The sequence below is a fragment of the Parasteatoda tepidariorum genome, chromosome 7, assembly GCF_043381705.1.
Source record: "Parasteatoda tepidariorum isolate YZ-2023 chromosome 7, CAS_Ptep_4.0, whole genome shotgun sequence".
Lineage (NCBI taxonomy): Eukaryota > Metazoa > Arthropoda > Arachnida > Araneae > Theridiidae > Parasteatoda > Parasteatoda tepidariorum.
The window spans coordinates 23,337,840-23,359,558 of record NC_092210.1 but is presented as its reverse complement, the minus strand read 5'-3'; the positions used below and the strand labels follow the sequence as shown (position 1 = coordinate 23,359,558).

Here is a 21,719-nt window from a genome sequence, read left to right as displayed (position 1 = left end):
CGGAGTCCGATTCTCTAACCACTGGATTACCACGATTCTTGAATTCTTCTTTCTCTTTAATAAACGATATGCTACAAATTTTATTGCTCACAAATTCATTGAAATTTAAAACCAATCAAATTATTTGCCATTTAATTTTTTTAAATGATTTATTAACATTTAACTGAAAAAAAAGTGAGTCTTTTTTCGCAAAATTATCAATTAATTTTTGGTTGATTGCACTCTTACCTGAACGGTAACCTGAGCTTGAAGTTGCTCTTCCGCTAGTTGCTTTTTAGTTTNTAGTTGAAGGAGCGATGAATTTCTGTAAGAGCAACATATGTACAACAAATATCTTAAACAGCTGAAGATATGCAATTGTCTGAAACTGCAAAATTTGTACCACAATTATCTGTACACATCCCCCTGTAGAAGGAAAGCCTAGACCAGGTCCAGAAGGCCCCGTCGCGTCAGTTCCCCATATATCTGCAGAAAGTCCCGATCACCCAGCAGCTGCTTGTAAGAAGCGCCAAGGTAAAAAAGGTGATCAGGACTAGCAGGTTGTGAGCAGGAACAAGGTTGGAAAGTCTTCTCCCCATTCTGAAACCTTAAACACTTAAGATGGCCACTACGAAATTATCTGAATCAACTAAAGATGTGCAATTAGCTGAAACTTAAAAATCTGTACAAAAAATATCTGATACAGTTAAAGATGTGCAATTATCCGAAACTGAAAAATCTGTATAACAAATATCTTAAACAGCTGAAGATGTGTCCTGAAATGTACCAAGCATACTTGGGAACTAAACACTGGGGGTTCCGCGTTCGGCTGACCACCTGACCGGAACATCTGCTCCTGCACCCCAGAGCCCAAGGTTAAGAAAACTGAGATGGGCACAGTAGGCCTTGGCCCTCTAGGGCTGTCTCGCCACTGAGTTTAATTTAGTTTAGTTTAAAAAATGTGTCCTTATCTGAAAATTCAAAATTTGTACAACAAATATTTGAAATAGCTAAAGATGCGTAATTGTCTGAAACTGCAAAATTTGTACAGCAAATATCTGAAAACGGCTAGATATTTTGCAATTATCTGAAACTGCAAATAAGCTGCTACAAATATCTGAAATATCATTCAAATTTAAAACTACTTATTGAAAATGTTTTTATTTTTCCAAAAATTATTTTCTAATTTACAGCAGTAAAATTTTTGTTTAATAACTAAGATGCAGATAACGAAGGCAATGTAATATTTTTAAAAAAATTCTAATAATTAACAACCGTATCCACCAGCACGAATTATCCCTAGGTAATCCATAGGTACGAGTTAATCCAAGGGTTAAACCAGCACCTCCTAGAAGAAAGAAGGCCTCAGCATGGATCAGTTTTGTAGTCCGACGTAACGAACATAAACTGCACAGTGGATAAAACATAAGAAAGATGTCATCACGTTCGGGATACTAAGATGTGCAGTGGTGGCGATACGATAGATGTCATTACATTTGGACTGCTAAAGGATTAAATTTTTTGCTGAGACCTTCTCTATTCCAGGAGGTATTGGTTAAACACGAAACGTTATTTTCCAACCAACATCCGAGGACAACCCGCGGGTTTAATCGACGAATCTGTAGACTACCTGGCGAGGGGAGATCTTTCTATAGACAAACTATATAAACTCCATTGCATGAGGAATTACCAAAAAAAAATGTTTTTTTAGCTCACCTGGGTGTCGTTTTTAGCATGGAAACAAATCAATATGAAGAAAACAATCGGCACCATGTTTGCAGTTAATGCTTGCCAGTTGGAGATATTGAACGCCGAAACCATTGCTCCTACGAGCATCAGAAAAATAGTTCCGGGACCTAATATTGTTCCGACCATTAGGAGAACCTAGTTTGGAACGAAAAACAAAATGCGTGAGAAATCAACTATTGTAGTTGTAGAACACAAATGATAGGTTTAGAAACTTTTTTCTCCCAATGATATTCATTGATTCGAAGATTTATTTATTGACTGATGCTCCAAACCAATATTTTAATGGCTTGCCGTCTCTTATCTTCGTTTATTCACTAGCTACATCAAGATACTTTCATATTAACTGTTACTAGAGGGACGCGATAATGTGGTTTCAAACTAAATAAATAAAAAAAAGCGTCATATTAACGAAAGGGTGTTTGTGTAAAATCCCATCGACTTCGACAGTTGGAGCAAATTTCGCCTAAATGGCACGAAATTATTTCACATTGCACCAAAAGCATGACTAAAAAGAATTTAAACAAAGCGTTAATTGCTTTTTTTTTCTTTTTAAATGCTGAAATTAATGTTTTAGAACATGCGATTAAAAACATTTGTGGAATAGTTTATTCGCAAAAACAATTAAACATAAAAGTTTTTTACGTTTATTATATTTTTACAGAAAAAAACTACTTCAATGAAGAACTTTAAGGAAAAAAAAATCACGCTTTTGGCATATTGTTTTCTATTTTGGCGAAAATTCCATTTTTTACAGCCATTTTTTTTTCTTGCGGAAGTTGGTGGACGAGACTTTGAGCTAAGTATCAACGAAAATATTTAAATAATCGCGAAAATAATTAAATGAATGAAAAAATCACGCAATGATCGTTGCTTTTAAACGAAACTATTTTAGTTGCTAAATTAATCCACATCCCCTCTCTTTTTTAAATAATATAAACTTTACCTATAGAACCTTACGTACAGCAAAATATTTTCATAAAAAGCAGTTGCTGCAGAAACATATGTGTCAAAAATTCTTCGCATATAATTTTATTTTATTTTAAAACCCTCATTGAACAGCCGATCCAAATTTTGGGTTTACGACTACTAATATTCAACTCTGTAGCCTTGTAATTTTGAACACAATCCAGAAGACAACGGAACTCCTGGATCAAGCATCGGGAGAAATTTGCCTTCGTGGAGGACTTTTTAATGGAACTAACCCGCATTTGTGTTACATAGTGAGAGAAACTACGAAGACCTCCCACGATTATCTTGACGGCAAGGGGACTCCAACCAAGGATCCGTCTACCACTGAGGATATTTTACTTCAGCACCGTGGTCGGTGCGAGCATGTTGCAGAATTAGAATCGATCAGCCATCAATGAGATTCGAAACCCGTTCACCTCATTGGAAGGCGAACGCTGCATTCCCTGAGCCACTTCTGCTCTCTTCGCATATAAAGTTAACAGCAGATACATTTTAAAATAATCCGTATTACATTGCTAATCATCTAATTATAAAGTATCGACAAACAGAGTAGCGCATGCCTAATATCAGTCCTCTCAAAACTTGAATTATTGGTATTCTTTTGAAGGTGACAAGCATTAATGCTTAATACAATAGAGCAGGCTTTTGTAATGAAAACAATAATATTAGATTGGATATCCGCATTCGACGTTATTGTGGGTAAATCTTGGCATTCTTTTTTTTTGCCATGATTCAGTAGCCAATCAAGCTCGACGCACACGGGCGACGTCGCTTACATGTATTCAATTAAATATGATCTGAAAATTGATTCAGAGTAAAAATAAGCTAATCTTAATTGCTATAAGTACATTTATTATTTAAAAAAACGAACCTGATTGGTTGTTGAAAAGCGGCATTTGTTTACGTTAGCAACTGCTCTTTTCATTCTATTTCGAGTGGGCCAAGTTCGTCAAGTATCAAATCTCTTAAATGACGCATTCTATATTCTTTTACACGTATTTCAATTCTTTCACTATATATAACATACTTAACGCAAAGACAGGCACGAAGCCATGTAGAGTATAAATTAATTACGCATCGAAGTCGAAAAACAAAAATATATCTCGTTTACAATAAAATGCATAAACAAATAATAAATTTAAGTTAAGTAAAAGAAGCAGACGAGAAGGAATTATATTTCAATTAATTTGCGATACTGCTCTGTATTTAATTAACTTTACGTTAATTAACGTTACGTTAATTACGTTAAATAACTTTACTTTAGATATTTAATTAACTTTACGTTAATTAAATATCTAACATTATGTGGAGAAACTTAGCTCAACTTCAATACGCCATTTTGCTTATAAGCGATCAGCTGACGCTGACGTCATAGGTCACATGTGTGGGTATCTGTGGTCTTCTTCTTGAAGTGCAGCTACCTAATTATAATAAATTGATTAAAAAATTGCTTTTAAACAAGATTGCATTAAAGCATCAATTCTAGATATGGAAATTGTGAAAATCACTCATAGAAATAGAAATTTAAAAACAATTTTTTAATCCATTTAATATTGTTTTCTGTTTTTTAATAAATCTATTTGAAGACAAATTTTTTGCTTATGCTGCTTTAGCGGGTTCACAGATTTAATATGTATAGGTCATATATCTTGTGAGAGAACATTAAAATAAAACCTGTATTTTAATATGTATACACTGATACGCTTTGACACTCTGATATGAGAATTTAAAAATGAGCTTACTTGGTATGCAATGTAAGGTCTGGAGATGTTGTCATTGCATTCAACGGTTTTTCTGTAATTAATCAGGAGGTCCATGATGTTGGCCATAGTTGAAGGAGCCCATCGTCTCCTCTGAGTGTAGAACTCACCGAAGGTTTCAGGGCAATGGGTGTAGGCATCTGACGCAGCACTGTATTCAACTTTATATCCCCTCTGCAACAGCAACGTGCAAAGCCACCGATCTTCTCCTACAAGAATATAATCGAGAACATTTGTTTACCCACATTGGTTGCATATAGTCAACTTTTTGGTGTGCCAACAGATGAGGTCAATTACGTCACATATCTTGAGCACTTTTTAAACTAACTTAGGCGAAATCCCATATGTCTGCATTAGTACGAGTGCGACGCTTCTGCGCTACCGTATGCTTAAGCAAACGCCTGGGAATTCTTGCTTGCCACGCTTTAGGGTGTCGTTAGCGATAGGGTAGTGCAATCGATAGTTAAGTCAAAATTATTCCGCTTTACCCTGTTTGAAATTTTGGAAAGTATTAAACCATAATAAGGGGCTTAGTAACCTTAATGTGGTGCTATGTTGAATCATAATATCGTAGTTCTTAGACTTGATAGCACGATACTATGGTTCAACTTGATCAGAAACATGGTTCAATTTAATAGAGTTCCCGTAGATTTACAGGTTCCAGAAAATTTTCACCATATTGTTGTTCAAAGTATATTATGGTTAAATGTTAAACGGATGTTTTTCAGAGTACTAACTACTTTAATACTTTATCGCTATGAACTTTAACCCTTTCGATGTAAAGCAATTAAACTAACAAATGTAAAGAGATTAATCTACTTTATATTTCTGCTTTAACGTATCTATGAAATTTGAATAACAGAACTGAACTAAACTTTAGCGGTAAAATTTTGTTAAACAGTTTCTAGAAGATATAATACGAAGTTAATTAAAAGTTAAGAGGAACAGCGTCTTCCTGGGGTATTTACTAAAGCGCTAGTTGCAATCGATTCTATTATTCAGAATTATTTCTAATTGGTTAATGGAATTTTGGGTTTAATAATATACATTATTTAAACGAATTTCTCATCCTTTAAATTTTTGAGAAATCTGCACGTTGAAGGTTTAAATAAACTCGTTCTTACCTTGATCAAATTGTACATATTCAATGGCTTCCTTTGCTATGTTCGCATAAGTTCTCATCGTATTCTTTTTTAATAATGCTTCAGCTCGAAAAAGGGAAAAACATCCAGGGCTACATAACACGCACCCAATCATATGTTCAGTTGACTTTTGTAGCCAATGTCCTATGGCGTACTCAAACTTTTGGTAATATACCATCAAACCTGAAATATATTGAAGTAGATTATTTATAGAAATAATAGGGAAATCTTTCAATTCGCTATGAATAGAAATAGATTAAAAGCTTTCGTGTTGCAAAAACATTTTTCAGGAGCTAGCACAGTATGAAAGAAGTTCACTAAAACTTGGGAGCAAATTATTTTTTGATTTCATGGTCATCTGGAGAGCAGCATTTCTTTCATTTTGTAAAGTATACATAATAAAGTTGAAATTTCAAAGGTATCTTTGGAAAGTTTGTTCAGATTAAACTTAGATTTTAAAAACTGAAAATACCATTCTCCTCCATAGCTTTAATTTCTGTGTAATTGGATAAAATATTTAGTATGATGAAGTACCTGCCACACTGGTCGAAAGCCTTTATAGGTAAAATATTTACTGCTCAAAAGTTTTTGTGAAATGAGGACTAAAAAGTTGAGACCTATTGCTATCGAGCAAATTATACCTTCATCATCTGTATTCATCATCATTCAGGATTCATCATCGGAGGTATCCATTCGGATGCAGTCCAATTACGTCAAGAGCGAAACTACCCCAAACATTTTCAAACTTAATCTTGGTTATGGGGATTGGCTTTATTTTTGATTATGTTGTCTTTCGATCAATCACCAAACATGGATCTCTTCCCATGCTCCTAATTGTCTGTTGGGAAAAATTCAATCACTTTTTAATTTGGCTTTTGATTAGTCAGGTCATGAGAGATTTGTCTCCCATGGCCTGTCCTTATTAATATTATTATGCCAAATTTATTTAACTTAGAAAGTCTTATTCTGAATAAAATATAATATTATATCTCGAGCTCTACAAATATTAAATAAAAGTTTTATTTAAATTATGATCCAGTTTTCCCGGGACAAGCAACAAAAAGACAATGCTTCCACACACAGAAAGGGCCTCTTAGGAATGCCTCCGCCGCGTTTCCACCCTTCCCCAGGACTTCTCAATCCCCAGATTTGTCACCACTTGAGAAGGTAGGTTGGGCAGCCTCCGAGTTGAAGTCAATTTAGTCGTGTTTTTACAGTAACCGTGGAACAAGATGATGTTGAACATTATGAGGGATTTGCTTCCCTTAATGCTAGAATGTATCCTACATTCACGCGAGAGGTGGCCCTAGAAAGTACTATAACATACATTCATTTATATATTTTTTCTTCAATAAATGATCATTTTGTTTTGATTTTTTTATCACTTATTTATAACAACGTTGTTCTTATGTATGTATATAAAATTTCGTTTCATTCTGACAGCTTTTTCAAGGGGCGTTAATTTTTATGGCAATGAATGGTTATTACAAATAAAGATGAAGAGGGAAGAACTGTTTATGTCCATAAGAGCTGATTGTGAGTGAAAAACGACGAAAGTGCGCGGTCAGTATATGTTTTTAAGTAGCACTGTGTAGCAACTCTCGGGGAGAACTTATTTTTCATTGTGATTTATTTGTCAAAACTTAGTAATCCTCAAAATGCAATAGATTTTGATCCAATCGCCATTTTTGTGAAAAATGGACATAAGCCGTTCACCCCTTTTGATTTTCAGATACTTTGATCTTTCAAAAGAATTAACAATTCATTTGTAATGGATTAAAAAAACTAATTTCTGAAGAATTTTTAACAATTTATCTGTAATGGATTAAAAAACTAAAGTTGCTTAACTAATTTGCAATTTTTTTCCAACCGACTCCGAGAAAAATGTCATAATCCAAAATTATAATTTTTAATGATCTTAGACATGCCTATTGTGATGAAAATATGTTTAACTTTAACTGTACCTGTACCAACGGGATGGATTCTGCCACATGCTGCTCCGAGATTTCTGTTTCTTTTCATAAGGTCAACTAATAACATTACAGCACTAGGTCTAAAGTCAATATCACCATCCAAAGCAAGAATAAAAGTATTTTTTCGTAGATTTTCTACGGAAAAATCAGGGTTCCGATTTTGGCACATTTTATACTCTAGTCGATATCCCAGAAGATAATACATGTACATAACCTAAACAAAAATAAAATAAATGAAAACATTGAAATCAACTCAAAAGAATGCATCTATAGTTCAAAAATTATATTAGGATATATTTTGGTTTTTTTTTTTGGATTCCTAATGACTTTTTCAGCGAAAATAGAGATTCACATGTAAACAGTCACTACCCAAGTCAAAATTTTTGATGGTTTTTTTCATTGATGGACCAACATAATCTTGATGGTAACGATCAATAATTCCATCAAGCAGTTATATTTTTTGATGGTAACCAACATACGTAACCATCACCCCAATGAAGGAATTCGGCATGATTTATGATGGTTCAACAAAAGAATAGCTACTTGTTTTGATGGTTTATTCATGTCATGAGAATCAAACTTCTCTTGATGGTTAACCATCATAGTATTAAAGTATCATTTTCCATCATGGAATGATGGAAGTTTGTAGGCATATCAAAAACCATGAACGCATATAGGAAAATGTTCAATGATGGTCACCATCAAATGATGTTGGCCCATCATGAAAAGAACTAAAACCAACATAAACCATATATATGTTTTGATGGGAAATGTATAGTTGTAACCATCATGGATTGTTGGTCCATGAGAATCAAACTTCTCTTGATGGTTAACCATCATAGTATTAAAGTATCATTTTCCATGATGGAAGTTTGTAGGCATATCAAAAACCATGAACGCATATTGGAAAATATTGAACGATGGTCACCATCAAATGATGTTGGCCCATCATGAATGGCACTGAAACCAACATAAACCATTAATATGTTTTGATGGGAAAATCACGAATTTTGGCTTGGGTTACGTAAGATACTTGTGCAAAACTTACGTAAGCATTGCTAATGTACATTGTCAACATCATTGCTAATGTTTACATAAGCAATAACTAGTGTAGATACTTGTGTAAGCATTTCGTAATGTAATAAAAGGCTTTTTTTTCCAAATCTATTTTTTAATTGAAATGTTTTTGCATTTCGTAAAGAGTTTTTTCCTTTTTCTGAGATATAAAATTTAGTGCTTTATGCAACAATCACTTTTAGTCCTCTTCCACTTTAAATTCTCATGTAATAATTTACAATAAAAAAGATAAATCAAAATGTAAATAAATTGCTCATATATATATAAGACCGGGATATCCTGCTTGGTAGGGCACTAGGCCCATATCCAAGAGTTCGTGGGTTCGATCCCCACCGGCCGAAGATTCCCAGTATAGTAAATGGTGACTGAAGCACGTTAAATCTGTCGAGTTGAAAAGTCCTCCAGTTTCCATAACAAATCAATATCTCTGGGGGTACTGATTCAGGAGTTTCCTTGCCTTCTGGATTGGTTCAAAAGTACAAGGCTAAGGAGTTGAACATCAGTAGTCGTAAACCCGAAAATTGGGTCGGATGTTCAGCGACCAAAAAAATTGCTCATATGAAAAATGGGTGTAATGCTGTTTTTTTTATCAATAAGATTATTTAAGAATAGCCCAAAAATTATCCCCCAAAATTGGTTTGCAATTTAAAATACCAATTCTATTTCTATTGGTTCCGCCCTTAATCTACGTACCACGTACCTATATAGCAAATACAGCTAAATAAGCCATTAGTAAAACAATTTTCGGCTATTTTATAATTGCAAAACGGATATGTAAAATGTTTATCGTCACACGGCAATTTTGCATGGCAATTAAAATTATAAATTAATAATAACATACGATATCTTGATGACAAAATTTTGTGTAAAAAAATTACCACCTAGACTTTGCTTTACAGTTATAACAATCCATATTTTTTTAACAAATGGAAAGTTAGTCGGATAAATCTGCATTTATAATGTATTGTAGAGAAATACAGAAACTGAATGAGATTGCATAGAAAAAAGCTATGAAACCACAAGAACTATACTAACCTGACTCCATCGTTTTTTGTGTCGAATCAGTTCTTTGTCTTTTAAATGTACAACGAGAAAACTATCACCCAACAATCTCCAAATTAACTGTCCACCATATGGCGTTGGCACTTTAAAAGGTGGATCTGGTCTAGAACATTTCTTATACACTTTGCTGAAAATAATTTTATTTTAAACGGCAGTTGAGGAAATACTATTTAGTAGAGATTGGAAATTAAGAATACACCAGAGGTACTCAGAGCTGAAGTAGATCAAGTTAAAAAAATTAGAGTTTTGAAATAATCAATTTTAAAATTTGCTAACTAAGCCTAAAAGAAGACAGTCTTCTGATAGGAGATTTTACCTTGATTCGCATGGCAGTAATCTAGTCATTTAAGACAACATAGTTCAAAGTCTTGGTTCACTTGATTTCAGGGAATTGGTTCGCTATGGCTCGGAAAATGTACACCATTAACAAATACTAAACCTCTCTCCTTTTAGCTCTGAGTGCTCATATTTTCCTTATAATAAAATAGTATGATACGATTATGTTGTTTAGCGTAACTTGCCCATTAGGTTTTACCAATTTTTTTACTCCTAGTGCATCATCACAAACTTTTGTTTAATCTGCTGTGCTACAGATATGGTATTTGATCAAGAAAAATAGTAAGAAAGTAGTAACTATATCACTTCCTTAATCATAACTTTATCAATTAGTAGGACAGTGTTTATGAAGCGCCATGATGAAATTGGGTATTTGCAACTGATCTTATGGTGGTGTATAATCACGTGGTGGAGCATGGCGTGTTAACGTATCATCTTTAAGGCTTGGGCTTAATATCATGCTGATTCGATTTTTGGATCAGATTTGATTAGATATCTGCAAGTGTCGTCAGCACGTGTTGAATTGCTGTTGAAACGTGACATTTGTATGCGTTAGAAACTTTTCTTTCCATTACATTTCGAGTAAGCATAGTCAGTCAAATATGACTTTTCTCTTATGTGACACATTCTATGTTCTTTCACAAATAAAGATTTGGCTTATTTCTTACCTAACAAGCAGGCAAGTACGAAACCATGTAGAAAATAAACGAACTAATTATGCAGCAAGTTGCAAGACACACGAAGCAAAAAGAACCATGGTGATAATAAAATACATGAACAAATCTCGATAAAATAAAAGACATATCCAAGAAATAATCATAGTTTAACAAATTCAATATGTCATACGGCGTTGTATTTAATTAACATTCCAACTTTAGTAAAGAAGCATAGTTCGATCTTAGCCAGCAATATCCAGAATATTAACACGCCATCTTGTTTATAAACAACCATCTGGAGCTCTTGTCACGGGTAAGGTGTCTGTTAATCAGTGATCTTCTTCTTAAAATGCCCAATCATGTTAATCAATGTTAATCAGTAATCTGCTTCTTAAGTACCCGATTGGGTACAAGCGACGTCAAACTTTGTGATGTTGAACAACGCGTGTGTGTTAAACTCGATTGACCCCACTCGTGACGTCACTTGCAAGTATCCAATTGAAACTAATTCTGAAAAGTAAGTACAAAGCTAATCAGAGACGTTAAGTTTATTCTTGGTTTTAGACTTGCATATGCTTACGCCACTCCACAGAGAAGCCAAAAGTTAATATATCTTTTGCTAATTAATATATCTTCTCATTATATTGAGATTTTGTATATCGTTCGTTTATATGTCGCCTTATTTTATCATTTGATTGTCTGTCGTGTTTATATCATAACTTTATCCTTTGTTTATTTTGCAAGTTAATATATAATCTGTTTATGTCTTGATCTAATATATCGTTTGTTATGTTGTTAACCATAATTACTTAAAATAACAATATATACAATAACGTAATTTAATATATCGTTTGTTATGTTGTTAAGCATAATTACTTAACAACATAACAATATATAAAATAACGAGGTTTAATATATCGTTTGTTATGTTGTTAAGCATAATTACTTAACAACGTAACAATATATACAATAACGCGATTTAATGTATCGTTTGTTTTAATGACAACTTAAGAAGCATTAGACGACATTAGCTTTGAAAAAATGCACTTTTACCTGCTAAGCAACTTATTTATTAAGTGTTTGTTATTGTTATATTTACCTGGCAGCAGTGTCCACGGCGGCTATAAAATCTTTGACAAAAGAATTAATAGTGCGTTTTTCATCATCTTCGTCACTCACAACAAACGCATCATCGAAGAAAATATGCGCTAGAGGAATGAGGTAAAAAAACTTTTTTTAACGATGATTGTGAAAAAAAAAGGAGAAATTAAAAACACATTTTTGAGAATTATTTTTATAATAGATTCAGAAAAACTATTTTTTGGCAGCTGACTTAAAACAATCACTTAAAGAAATGGATAGTAAAATTATCATTTAAAATTGTACATTCAAAATGTAAGGAGAAAAAATAGTAAAATAATTGAAAAAAAAAAGAAAATCTAACTATGCCACCTGAACGAAGTAGGGGAAAAAAAGACTTACTTTCCAAAAATGATCTCAAATAATATTGGTCTGATAGAAAATAAACATGAGCTGAGCATGAGATGATGAAATGAAAGGCTGAGCAGCTACATTAATTGAATTAAACGAGAAAAGGAAATTAGGTGAATCCACCAAAGTAATGTTGATTAAAAACAACAGTGCACTGTTAAAATTTTCAGGTGCGTCGAACCGTACAATTGAGCAAATTTGCTATAACCTCTATATGGTGCCAAAATGAACCACATTAGCGTACAAATTAAACTATCTTATGATATATGGTTCACCTTGAATGGAAACTTCGTTCAATTCAATGCCATCTATAGATTACAACAAATTTGCACGATATTATGGTTCAAGGAATCGATATTTTGTTCAATACTGAACCAAAATTTATGAGAGAGAAAACGTGAAAGTCTTAAGGGATGTAAGTATTTTTATATTTATTATGCTAATGCACCATATAATAACAAATTTCGATTTAAAAAACAACTGAATTTATGCCATGCATAGCTCATGGAATGATACATTATACTCACGGTTTATTTCAGAAGAATTTTCGAGTGATAGCAAAACTTATAATTAAGTACTTGATTCTTGATTTAAGAAATTCGATATAAAATTATAATAAACAATGCAAACAAACTTTTATAGTCAAGCATCATTGTATAGAAGTGCTGATCACATAAAGTAATTTATTACTTTAATTATTTTACCACCACTGGGGGAAACGTTGAGAAAAAAGAGCAAAAATTAATAAGAATACATAAATGTATTAATTTAAATTGAAATTCATATAAGTCATTATTAATTTAAAGTACATTAACTTAAAATGAATTAATTTCAAATGTAATTCATAGTACCTTCTAATTCATAGTAATCAGGGTTTCTAATAAGAAATCCATGTTGTATCATTGCCTGAGAACACTGGTGAGCATCCATTCTGAAAATATAACAAATTTTCGCTATCAGTTACATCATTTTTACAAAATTACGGTATTAAATTCACTACCTCATATTTATCCGGATTCCAGTGCGTGTAATAATGTCACATGTTTGGTAACTATCAATAGTTTAAGAGGACTATAAAAACAATATCGATGCTTTCGTTTTATTCTTTAAAATACACTCTATAACAAAAAAATCGACGCACCAAGAACGCACTAAGACGCGCAAAATCGACGCTCGATCAGGCTTTCCAGCCTGATCGAGCGTCGATTTTGATGCCGACTGGGGACGTATAGTCTTTAGCGACGAATCCCGCTTCCAACTGTGTCCTGACGATCATCGAAGACGTGTTTGGAGACGCACAGGGCAGAGGGGGGANAAGAAAAAAGTGATAAAATTATTACCACATTATAACACGCACCATAATTTGGAAAAATTTAATACCATAAATTCAATGTAATAATTAGGTGGATTAATTAAAATACGTGATCATTTCACATGTTTGTAAAAAGCGCCGTTTGGGCTATCAAAAAAAATATCGAAGTTCACATGAATAAAACTTATAGTTTACTTACTGGTTAATTGCTTTAAAAGTTTATTTATTATTAAAATTAATTTGATAAAAAAAATAAACTAATATAACAAAAGTTCTTAAATAGTAACGAACTTTCATGTAATGCTCTTCATGTAGTTCATGTAATGTAATGTCATTTCAGTAGTTTACTAAACTCGTAATAAATAATTATAATTATTTTACGTGTTTCTCAAAGGTCCGTAGTGCTAATAAACAATGTCGATGTCAAAACTAAAGTTTAAGAAAAACTTTAAAACTTTAGTTTTTGAGACGAATTGTATCTAACAATATTTTGAAGCAATATTATATTTTGAAGTAATTCACTACCTCATATTTATTCGGGTTTCCAGTGCATGTAATAATGTAACATGTTTGGTAACTTTCAATAGTTTAAGAGGGCTATAAAAACAATATCGATGCTTTCGTTTTCTTCTTTAAAATAAATTTAAAGAAAAAATTACAAATCTAACAAGAGTAATAAAATTACCACATTATAACAAGCACCATAATTTGGAAAAATTTAATGCCATAAATTCAATGTAATAATTAAAATACGTGATCATTTCACATGTTCGTAAAAAAAAGTTTATTTATTGGCTAATTGTTTTAAAAGTTTATTTATTATTAAAATTGATTTGATTAAAAAATAAACTAATGTAACAAAGAGTTCTTAAATAGTGACGAACTTTCATGTAACGTAGTAAATTAATTCCAGTAGTTTGCTAAACTCGTAATAAGTAATTATTTTGCGTGTTTGTTAACGGTCCATAGTGCTATGAAACAATGTCGATGTTAAAGCTAAAGTTTAAGAAAAACTTTAAAATTTTAGTTTTTGAGACGAATTGTATCTAACAATATTTCGAAACAATTCGTTAAATTGATGAAGTTTCTAATTACTTACAATGGAATTCAGTCATTCCATTTTTTCAGTTATTCCATAATTTCTAGAGATTTGTAGTAAATGTTAACATAACGGTAACGTGGCAATAACAATTTTAAAGCGTAATGTTCCCTTTAAAAATTACTTTGAATGAAAATAATTGCAAAAGGTAGTTCTAATTTTTAACTATTTGTTTTTAGCACTTAAATTTGAATAAGATGCAAGCGAGCTCTCTGTGCAAGATATCTTGTTATAGAGTGTTATATAGTATGAAATAGTTTTTAATTTTTGGCAGAAATGTACAGTTATTTACAGTACAGTGTGCATTTCTTTTTTTAAAAGAAAGATATGAATACTTATAAAAGCGCAACAACCTAAAAACTCAGAGAGATACATTTATGAAATGTTCTTTAAAAATGGTCAGATATTTTTATTTGTAAAAGTATAGATTCGGGAATATTTAGCAAACAATACTTAACAAATTTCGATTAAATTTTATTTTTTCAGAACCTTAATATGAATTTCTTTAAAAGGGGTATTATACAATGACCACCTTTAATATGCAATTTAGACTCTTTGTAACAGAAAAGGAGTAACAAAAGTAGCACTTTAGTCACAAATTAACATTTAAGTGAATAGATACAAAACTATTTTCAATATCTTACCAACAACTATTGAGTACTAGGAATGGAAAAGAGAAATTAAAATGATTGAAACACTGTTTATTTGTCTACTGCGACTGGACATAATTCGCCTTTTGCTTTAAGCCTCTTTTCCAAATGAATCTCTCTAATTCTAATCTTTCATTTACTGTTAATGACCAAAATATTAATTTGTTTTTTTCAGTTGAGTCAGAGTTTTTTTTAAACTTAAATATTAGTTTACGACTTTGAATAATCTTTCATTTATTTCACTTCATTTCTTTTACTTAATTTCTCTTTCCCGGGGATTTTATAAACTATTATTAATGATGGCCGTGATGGAATATCCTGCATATTTAGCCTTTTAAAATTTTATCTAGTTTAATTGATTTACCTCTAGGTTTGCTATGAAAAAAGATAAATACGTAAAGTTTTTTACTGAAATGTTGTTGGCTGATGTAAATCAAACAGATAATAATTAAGACATTTTTCTTGAAAATAATTATTATAAAATGCCAGGCTTACCGCATAATAGATTTCAAAAGTTGTTCCATTTCGTCAGGCGTTTCGTGCCACATGGTGGCACATGCAAATATTGTTGTGATATTTTCTGGTACTTCGTTAATCTCTTCCTCCCTATCAATTATTTTCATTGCCTCTTTCTAAAGAAAGTGGGGGAAACAAGACAAAATTTAAAAGAAATAGAATTATATATTTTTATATACTGGTTTTTATATGCAAAAAAATTCATATTTTAGCTAACAAAAGTTAGTGTCATAAGGTAAGGAGAATTTAGTCTTTTTCATTATGTTGATTCAGGGCGATAAGTTTATTTTCCCTTCCAACCATTTAACAATAAAAATAAATTACTAAATGATATTGATCTATTAATAATTACTATATTAATAATTGATATATTGATAATTGATTTATTGATAACTGATGTATTGATATTGATATTTTATGGAGCCGATATATTATAAAAAAAATTTCAAAATCATGAGCTTTTTAATATTACTTGAAGTATCCGACTGCTTCCAATTACAATTTTTAAAAAGAAAAAAAAAGGTTAAATTAAAATTTTAACTTTATATTTGGTAATCAGGGATCCTAAAATTATAAATTTAAAGTAGCATTTAAAAATTTATATAATATTTTTCAAATCAAGTGCAAATTTTAAATTCTTAACCTTAAATTCAAGCAACATAAAGCTTTCATGTGTAATTTTTAGGGACCTCATATTTTCAAATTTTGCCTTATGTATGTTAGAGTCACGAGGGCTGAGGGGATAGAGCTTTCGCCTTCCAATGAGGTGACCCAGGTTCGATACCGGTGATGGCTGGTAGATACGAATTCCGCATCCGGCTTGCACCGATCAGAGTGCTGACGTGAAATATCCTCAGTGGTAGACGGATCATGGGTTAGAGTCCCTATGCCGTCAGGCTAACCGCGGGAGGTTCTTGTGGTCTTCCTCTCCTTCTTCCAAAGCAAATGCGGGTTAGTTCCATCAAAAAGTCCTCCACGAAGGCAAAATTTTCTCAATCCTTGATCCTGGAGTTTCCTTGTCTTCTGGATTGGGTTCAAAATTACAAGGCTACGGAGTTGAACATTAGTAGTCGTAAACTCAAAAATTGGTTCGACTTAACAACAACGATTATAAAATAAAAATTAAATTTATGTATGTTAAATTAAGCTGAATTTTCAGAATAATAATCTCTATCCAATTACATTGAGGTCACGGGCAACTGTAGATTGACTAATACTCCTGAATGACTCAGTAAATTTTGCTACCGGAGTAAGAACCAAATAAGCTATTTAACCTTCTGCTTACTGCTGGTACAACATGTGGACCGCATGTGATGGTACAACATAGCAAGACCTACTCAAAGACCCTAAGCAAAGGGTTAAAGTAAATTTTGTGTTTCATAAAAGAAAAAATTATCTATTCAATAGAGATAAGTTATTTTTCTGCTGTCAGTAATAATTTTTATAAAAAGAAAGCGTCGTAAAAATAAAGTTAAGTCCTTCCTTCGTGCTTTACATTCACCGAACCATACTATAATACTTTGCCTAAAAAGCGTTAATAATTTCAGACCTCAGGTGTCGTATATCATAATTCTCATACTTCATACTTTTCCTAAAACTGCCAGTCATTGTATACAACACATTCACATTTTCTACATTGCCGGTAATGTATACATTTAGCCTGATTCATGGCAAAACGATTTCTTTGTATGCAAATAAAAAAAACACAATAAAAATGTGTAAAATTAAATACCTTTTCAAATTTTCTCCTATTTAATACCAAAGATTGGTCGACGAGAATTGTGCTGTACATGGGATTTACAAATAATCTGCAAAAAAATGATAATTTATCTATTTTTGTTTTAACTAGCTATTCAGTAATTAAACAATTCATATATTAGCGATAACAGGAAAATTGAGCTAATTAACAATGCGCTCTATGCATCCAATGAAATTTATTAGTCAAATAAACATAAAACTATGAGCTTTGACAATTATTTAAAAACCCAGCTATAAAATTCGAAACCAAATTTCAGTAGAACATATTTAATAAATAAAATGAAACAAAATATTTTCACATATATAAACTATAGTTGCTTAATGAATAAGGAAGTTCAGCATATATATTACCACATAGGTTAAGGTAATGTAGGTAATTGAATCACATTTCTGCAAGAAGGGGACACTTAATAATATAACACCTCCTTGCGCTTTTGGGGGACGAGGAAAGAAAAACGCGAATTTTAAAACTTCTTGGTAAAAGATCTTATTTTAGTATTTTTCAATTGTATTATTGTATTTAGTATTGATTTATTTAACCAAGTTTCAAAATTTGGAATCTCAATGCATGAAGAAATTATGTGTTGGTCTTTGGGTGTTTTGCAAGTAGAGGATTTGACAAATAATGGTAGATGACAATTTTAGAAAGACTTTCTTTTGGCAGCATATTAAGACACTAAGAACGTGAACGCTATGATGCAAACAGTTCAAATGACCGTTGGTGGAAATTTATTGATTTCGTCAGTTGGAAGATCTAAATGCAGAACTTTTTTTTTCATTCTTTTTCACACATACAATCGAGAAACTGAAGGTTTATTTTTTTTTTTGAACTTCACTAAAATATCACTTAGAAATCCATAGAGCTTTCATTTGATCTTTTGGAAGAAATTAAAAAAAAAAGAACGATTCATATGAACGCTCGATATAACGAGGAGTACCGATAATAATTATAATAATAATAATGATAATACTAATAAGAATTATTTTAACTTCATCATTATTATTTACCACTAAAATAATATGACTTTTCCACTAAGCTTGTCATTTGATATTTCGGAAGAAAAAAAGAGCAATGTATACAAATGTTCGATATAAGGAAGAATTCCTATAATAATAATAATAATGGTAATAATAAGAATGATTTTAACTTTATCATTATTATTTACTACTAAAACTTAACTTAGAACCGTCCAACAGTGGAGTGATCGTAAAGGTACGGTTTCCAGTAGAACACCGAAGTTAAGCATCATTTTCTGCTGTCAGTAAACGGGTGGGTGAACACTTTGACCAACCTGCGTACGGACGGAGGGTGCACGTTATTTGTCCTCATTAAACTGTCCAACCGTAAAGTGCTCGACTTTACGTGCAGGTCATCGGGCTACCAAAGCAGAGGAGCTATCTCCTCTGCAGAGGATCAAAATTGAGATGGCATGTCTTTGGATCATCCTCAGAGATGTTTGCCAGACTGTCGCCAATAGCCCATTGTGTAGCTCTAGTGTGACGTAAATAAATTATCTCCCTATAGTGCGGCTTTCAGGAGAATTCCTCCAGACATCAGTCTTGGCGGGTACCATGGTTAGGAGGAAAAATACTTCTAATAGAGGTGTGGGGTGAATAGTTTTGTCTTGATCTTTGCATAGGTCAGTGTGAGTAAATCAATCAATGCCTTCATTCCTCCATTACACCCCTATTAGAAATGTGCTCTCACTTGTAACCTTAGCAGCCGACAGCCCCAGACTTTTAGTCTGGAGGAGTTCTGCTCAAAGAATACCTGCCCTCCTACCATAACTTAGAACCTTTATTCTCTAAGCTTGTTATTTGATCTTTCAGAAGAAGAAAAAAGAGCAATGTATACAAATGCTCGGTATAAGGAGTAGTTTCCATAATAATAATGATAATATGAATAGTTAGAATAATAATGGTAATTAATATAATAATAATGATAATATGAATGGTTAGAATAATAATGGTAATTAATATAATAATAATAATAATAATGATAATATGAATAGTTGGAATAATAATGGTAATTAATATAATAATAATAATAATAATGATAATATTAATTGCTATAATAATAATGGTAATAAACATAATAATAATACGAATAATAAGGCGTTAAGGAAGTAATCATAGGATTTTAAACATTCTTACTTGTTCGTGGATGCCATTCTTTCACATTTCGGATACCATATATGATATGTTACAATCACTTGAGACAAAAACCAGAGAATCCAAAAATAACCCAGTTCTTCAACCACAAAGAGCTGCCAGCCATCTTTTGGACAGTCCCAATATAAATAAGGCGACATCCTTGAGTACATGCAAGGATCTTGAGATTTACGATGGCACATAAAACTTAGATGCATTATAGTTAAAGGAATCGTTAAGCACAGTGGCAGGGAGAAACTAAACTGCTGCATACAAACTTTACACACGAATTTGCAGCAAGAATAGCACACGTACGCGCAAATCACGTGGATGCTGCTGACCAGAATGGGAAGTAATCGGTTGGACTTCATGTCCGACAATGTTTGGAGTATCATTTGTGGTTTCAAGTTTGTATTATCAGGGATTGGAATATCATCCACTTTCCAAGTGATGGTAATGTTGTGGTTCACAAAAATATCTTTTAGCATGAAAAAATTCGGTATATTTTCAAGCGTTAGAAATAAATAAACTAGGCAGCAGCCAAGAATTAGTGCTATTTTCCACAAAGAAACAAAAACGTAAATGAAATGTCTGCTTTTTTCGATGTCGTCTTTAACTTTGGCTAAGAATGAGGGTGACTCTTCATCCACGTAATTTTCCCACCAAGTTAGTGAAATTAAAATCACACTGATAACAGCCCAAACGTCAGGATCGCCAAACACGATGGCTTTTGCGCCAGTGTGGTTCAGTTTTTCGTGTACAGTAAGGCCTAGCCAAACCAAAATGCTTCCTTGGAATACCATGGCGATTAAATTTAGAACATTTCTTTTTTGTGATTTGACTTCACATTCCGCTTTGCTAGACTGCCAGAAGTTTAAAATTGACGGGAAGAAACACACGACGTTTGAAAACAAGAGAGCCTTCATGACATGCATCTCTGGTAGCACTACAAATACAAATGAGACTAGTCCTATAACATGAAAGGACTCCACCATGAACACCTAGAAAAAAAATATTACCACTTGTAACATGAAATTAATATCCAGTATATTTCAAAATCACCGCCCTTGAAACATGTTTTTGGAATTCATATTAACATTAAAAAAAACAAGTAAATTATTAGTTGCTTATGAATATTTCAAAGAGAAACCTGCTGACCGGCCTGTATAGGAGGCAGGGAACTGTCCTTGCATCTGAAAGGTCCTGGGTTCGAATCCCGGGCAAGGCATGGATGTTTCTCTCTCTCTCTGTGTATTCTATGTCCTTTCTCCTTTGAGTGTGAGTGTGACCCACCCTATAAACGGGTTGTGTGAATGGCGTGGCAGAAGTCGAATTCCTGGCCATAGATGGCGCCACTGAAAAACAGGAACAATCGCACCCCCACTGCCGAAACAGGCACACGACAAAAAAAAGAGAAACCTTTCTTTTTTTCATCTTTATCTTTTTGTTGTTGTTAACTGAGTTACATTAACTCAGTTAACAACATTGATGTTCAAAATCGACCATTTTCGTTAGGAAAAAAAATATTTTTAAGGAATTTATGAAACAAATTATTACAAAAGTATTAATTTACGTTAATTCCTTTCACTCTTAGAAACTCTGTGAAAAATTACTTTTAAAATTTTGTTGTGTATTAAATTTAAACTTAATTCTTGCCACAGCTTGACCCCTAGATGTTTTGTTGATAGCTAGTCAAGTTAGCTGACAGTTCGGTTCTCATGTTTTGGAAACTTCCCTTATACTATGTTATGGTTCCAATCTGAAAAAAAAAGGTTCAATTTGACATCTTATTAACGTTCTCACGAAAATCGTTGTTATATACTTTAGGATGCCAATATTATGGTTCAGTTCTGAAAAAAAATTCTGAAAGTGTAACGGTAGCTTTAGTGACGCGTTATTCATAAATAACAATGTAAAGTAAAGCATTTCCACAACAGCGTGTTGTGGGAGTTGTATGGGGAGTGATCAATGGTATGATGGCGACGATGAATGGTGATGTCAGCTCTACGCATCGTGAAGCCCTTACTTCCCATATAAAC

General features: G+C 32.5%; 1 protein-coding gene across 1 annotated transcript in view; it reads right to left on the bottom strand.

The window, feature by feature from the left end:
* LOC107447831 (chitin synthase chs-2) overlaps positions 1–21,719 on the bottom strand; it is a 46,672-nt gene that overhangs the window by 10,986 nt on the left and 13,967 nt on the right. The window contains exons 5-16 of the mRNA XM_043041906.2: positions 19,684–20,681; positions 17,504–17,579; positions 15,751–15,887; positions 13,046–13,125; positions 11,803–11,911; positions 9,685–9,838; positions 7,564–7,786; positions 5,582–5,782; positions 4,440–4,666; positions 1,696–1,863; positions 1,029–1,096; positions 229–304 (exon numbers count right to left, since the gene is read on the bottom strand). Of these exons, the coding sequence (XP_042897840.1) occupies positions 229–304; positions 1,029–1,096; positions 1,696–1,863; positions 4,440–4,666; positions 5,582–5,782; positions 7,564–7,786; positions 9,685–9,838; positions 11,803–11,911; positions 13,046–13,125; positions 15,751–15,887; positions 17,504–17,579; positions 19,684–20,681 (2,517 nt within the window). The remainder of the gene's footprint in view (positions 1–228; positions 305–1,028; positions 1,097–1,695; positions 1,864–4,439; positions 4,667–5,581; positions 5,783–7,563; positions 7,787–9,684; positions 9,839–11,802; positions 11,912–13,045; positions 13,126–15,750; positions 15,888–17,503; positions 17,580–19,683; positions 20,682–21,719) is intronic.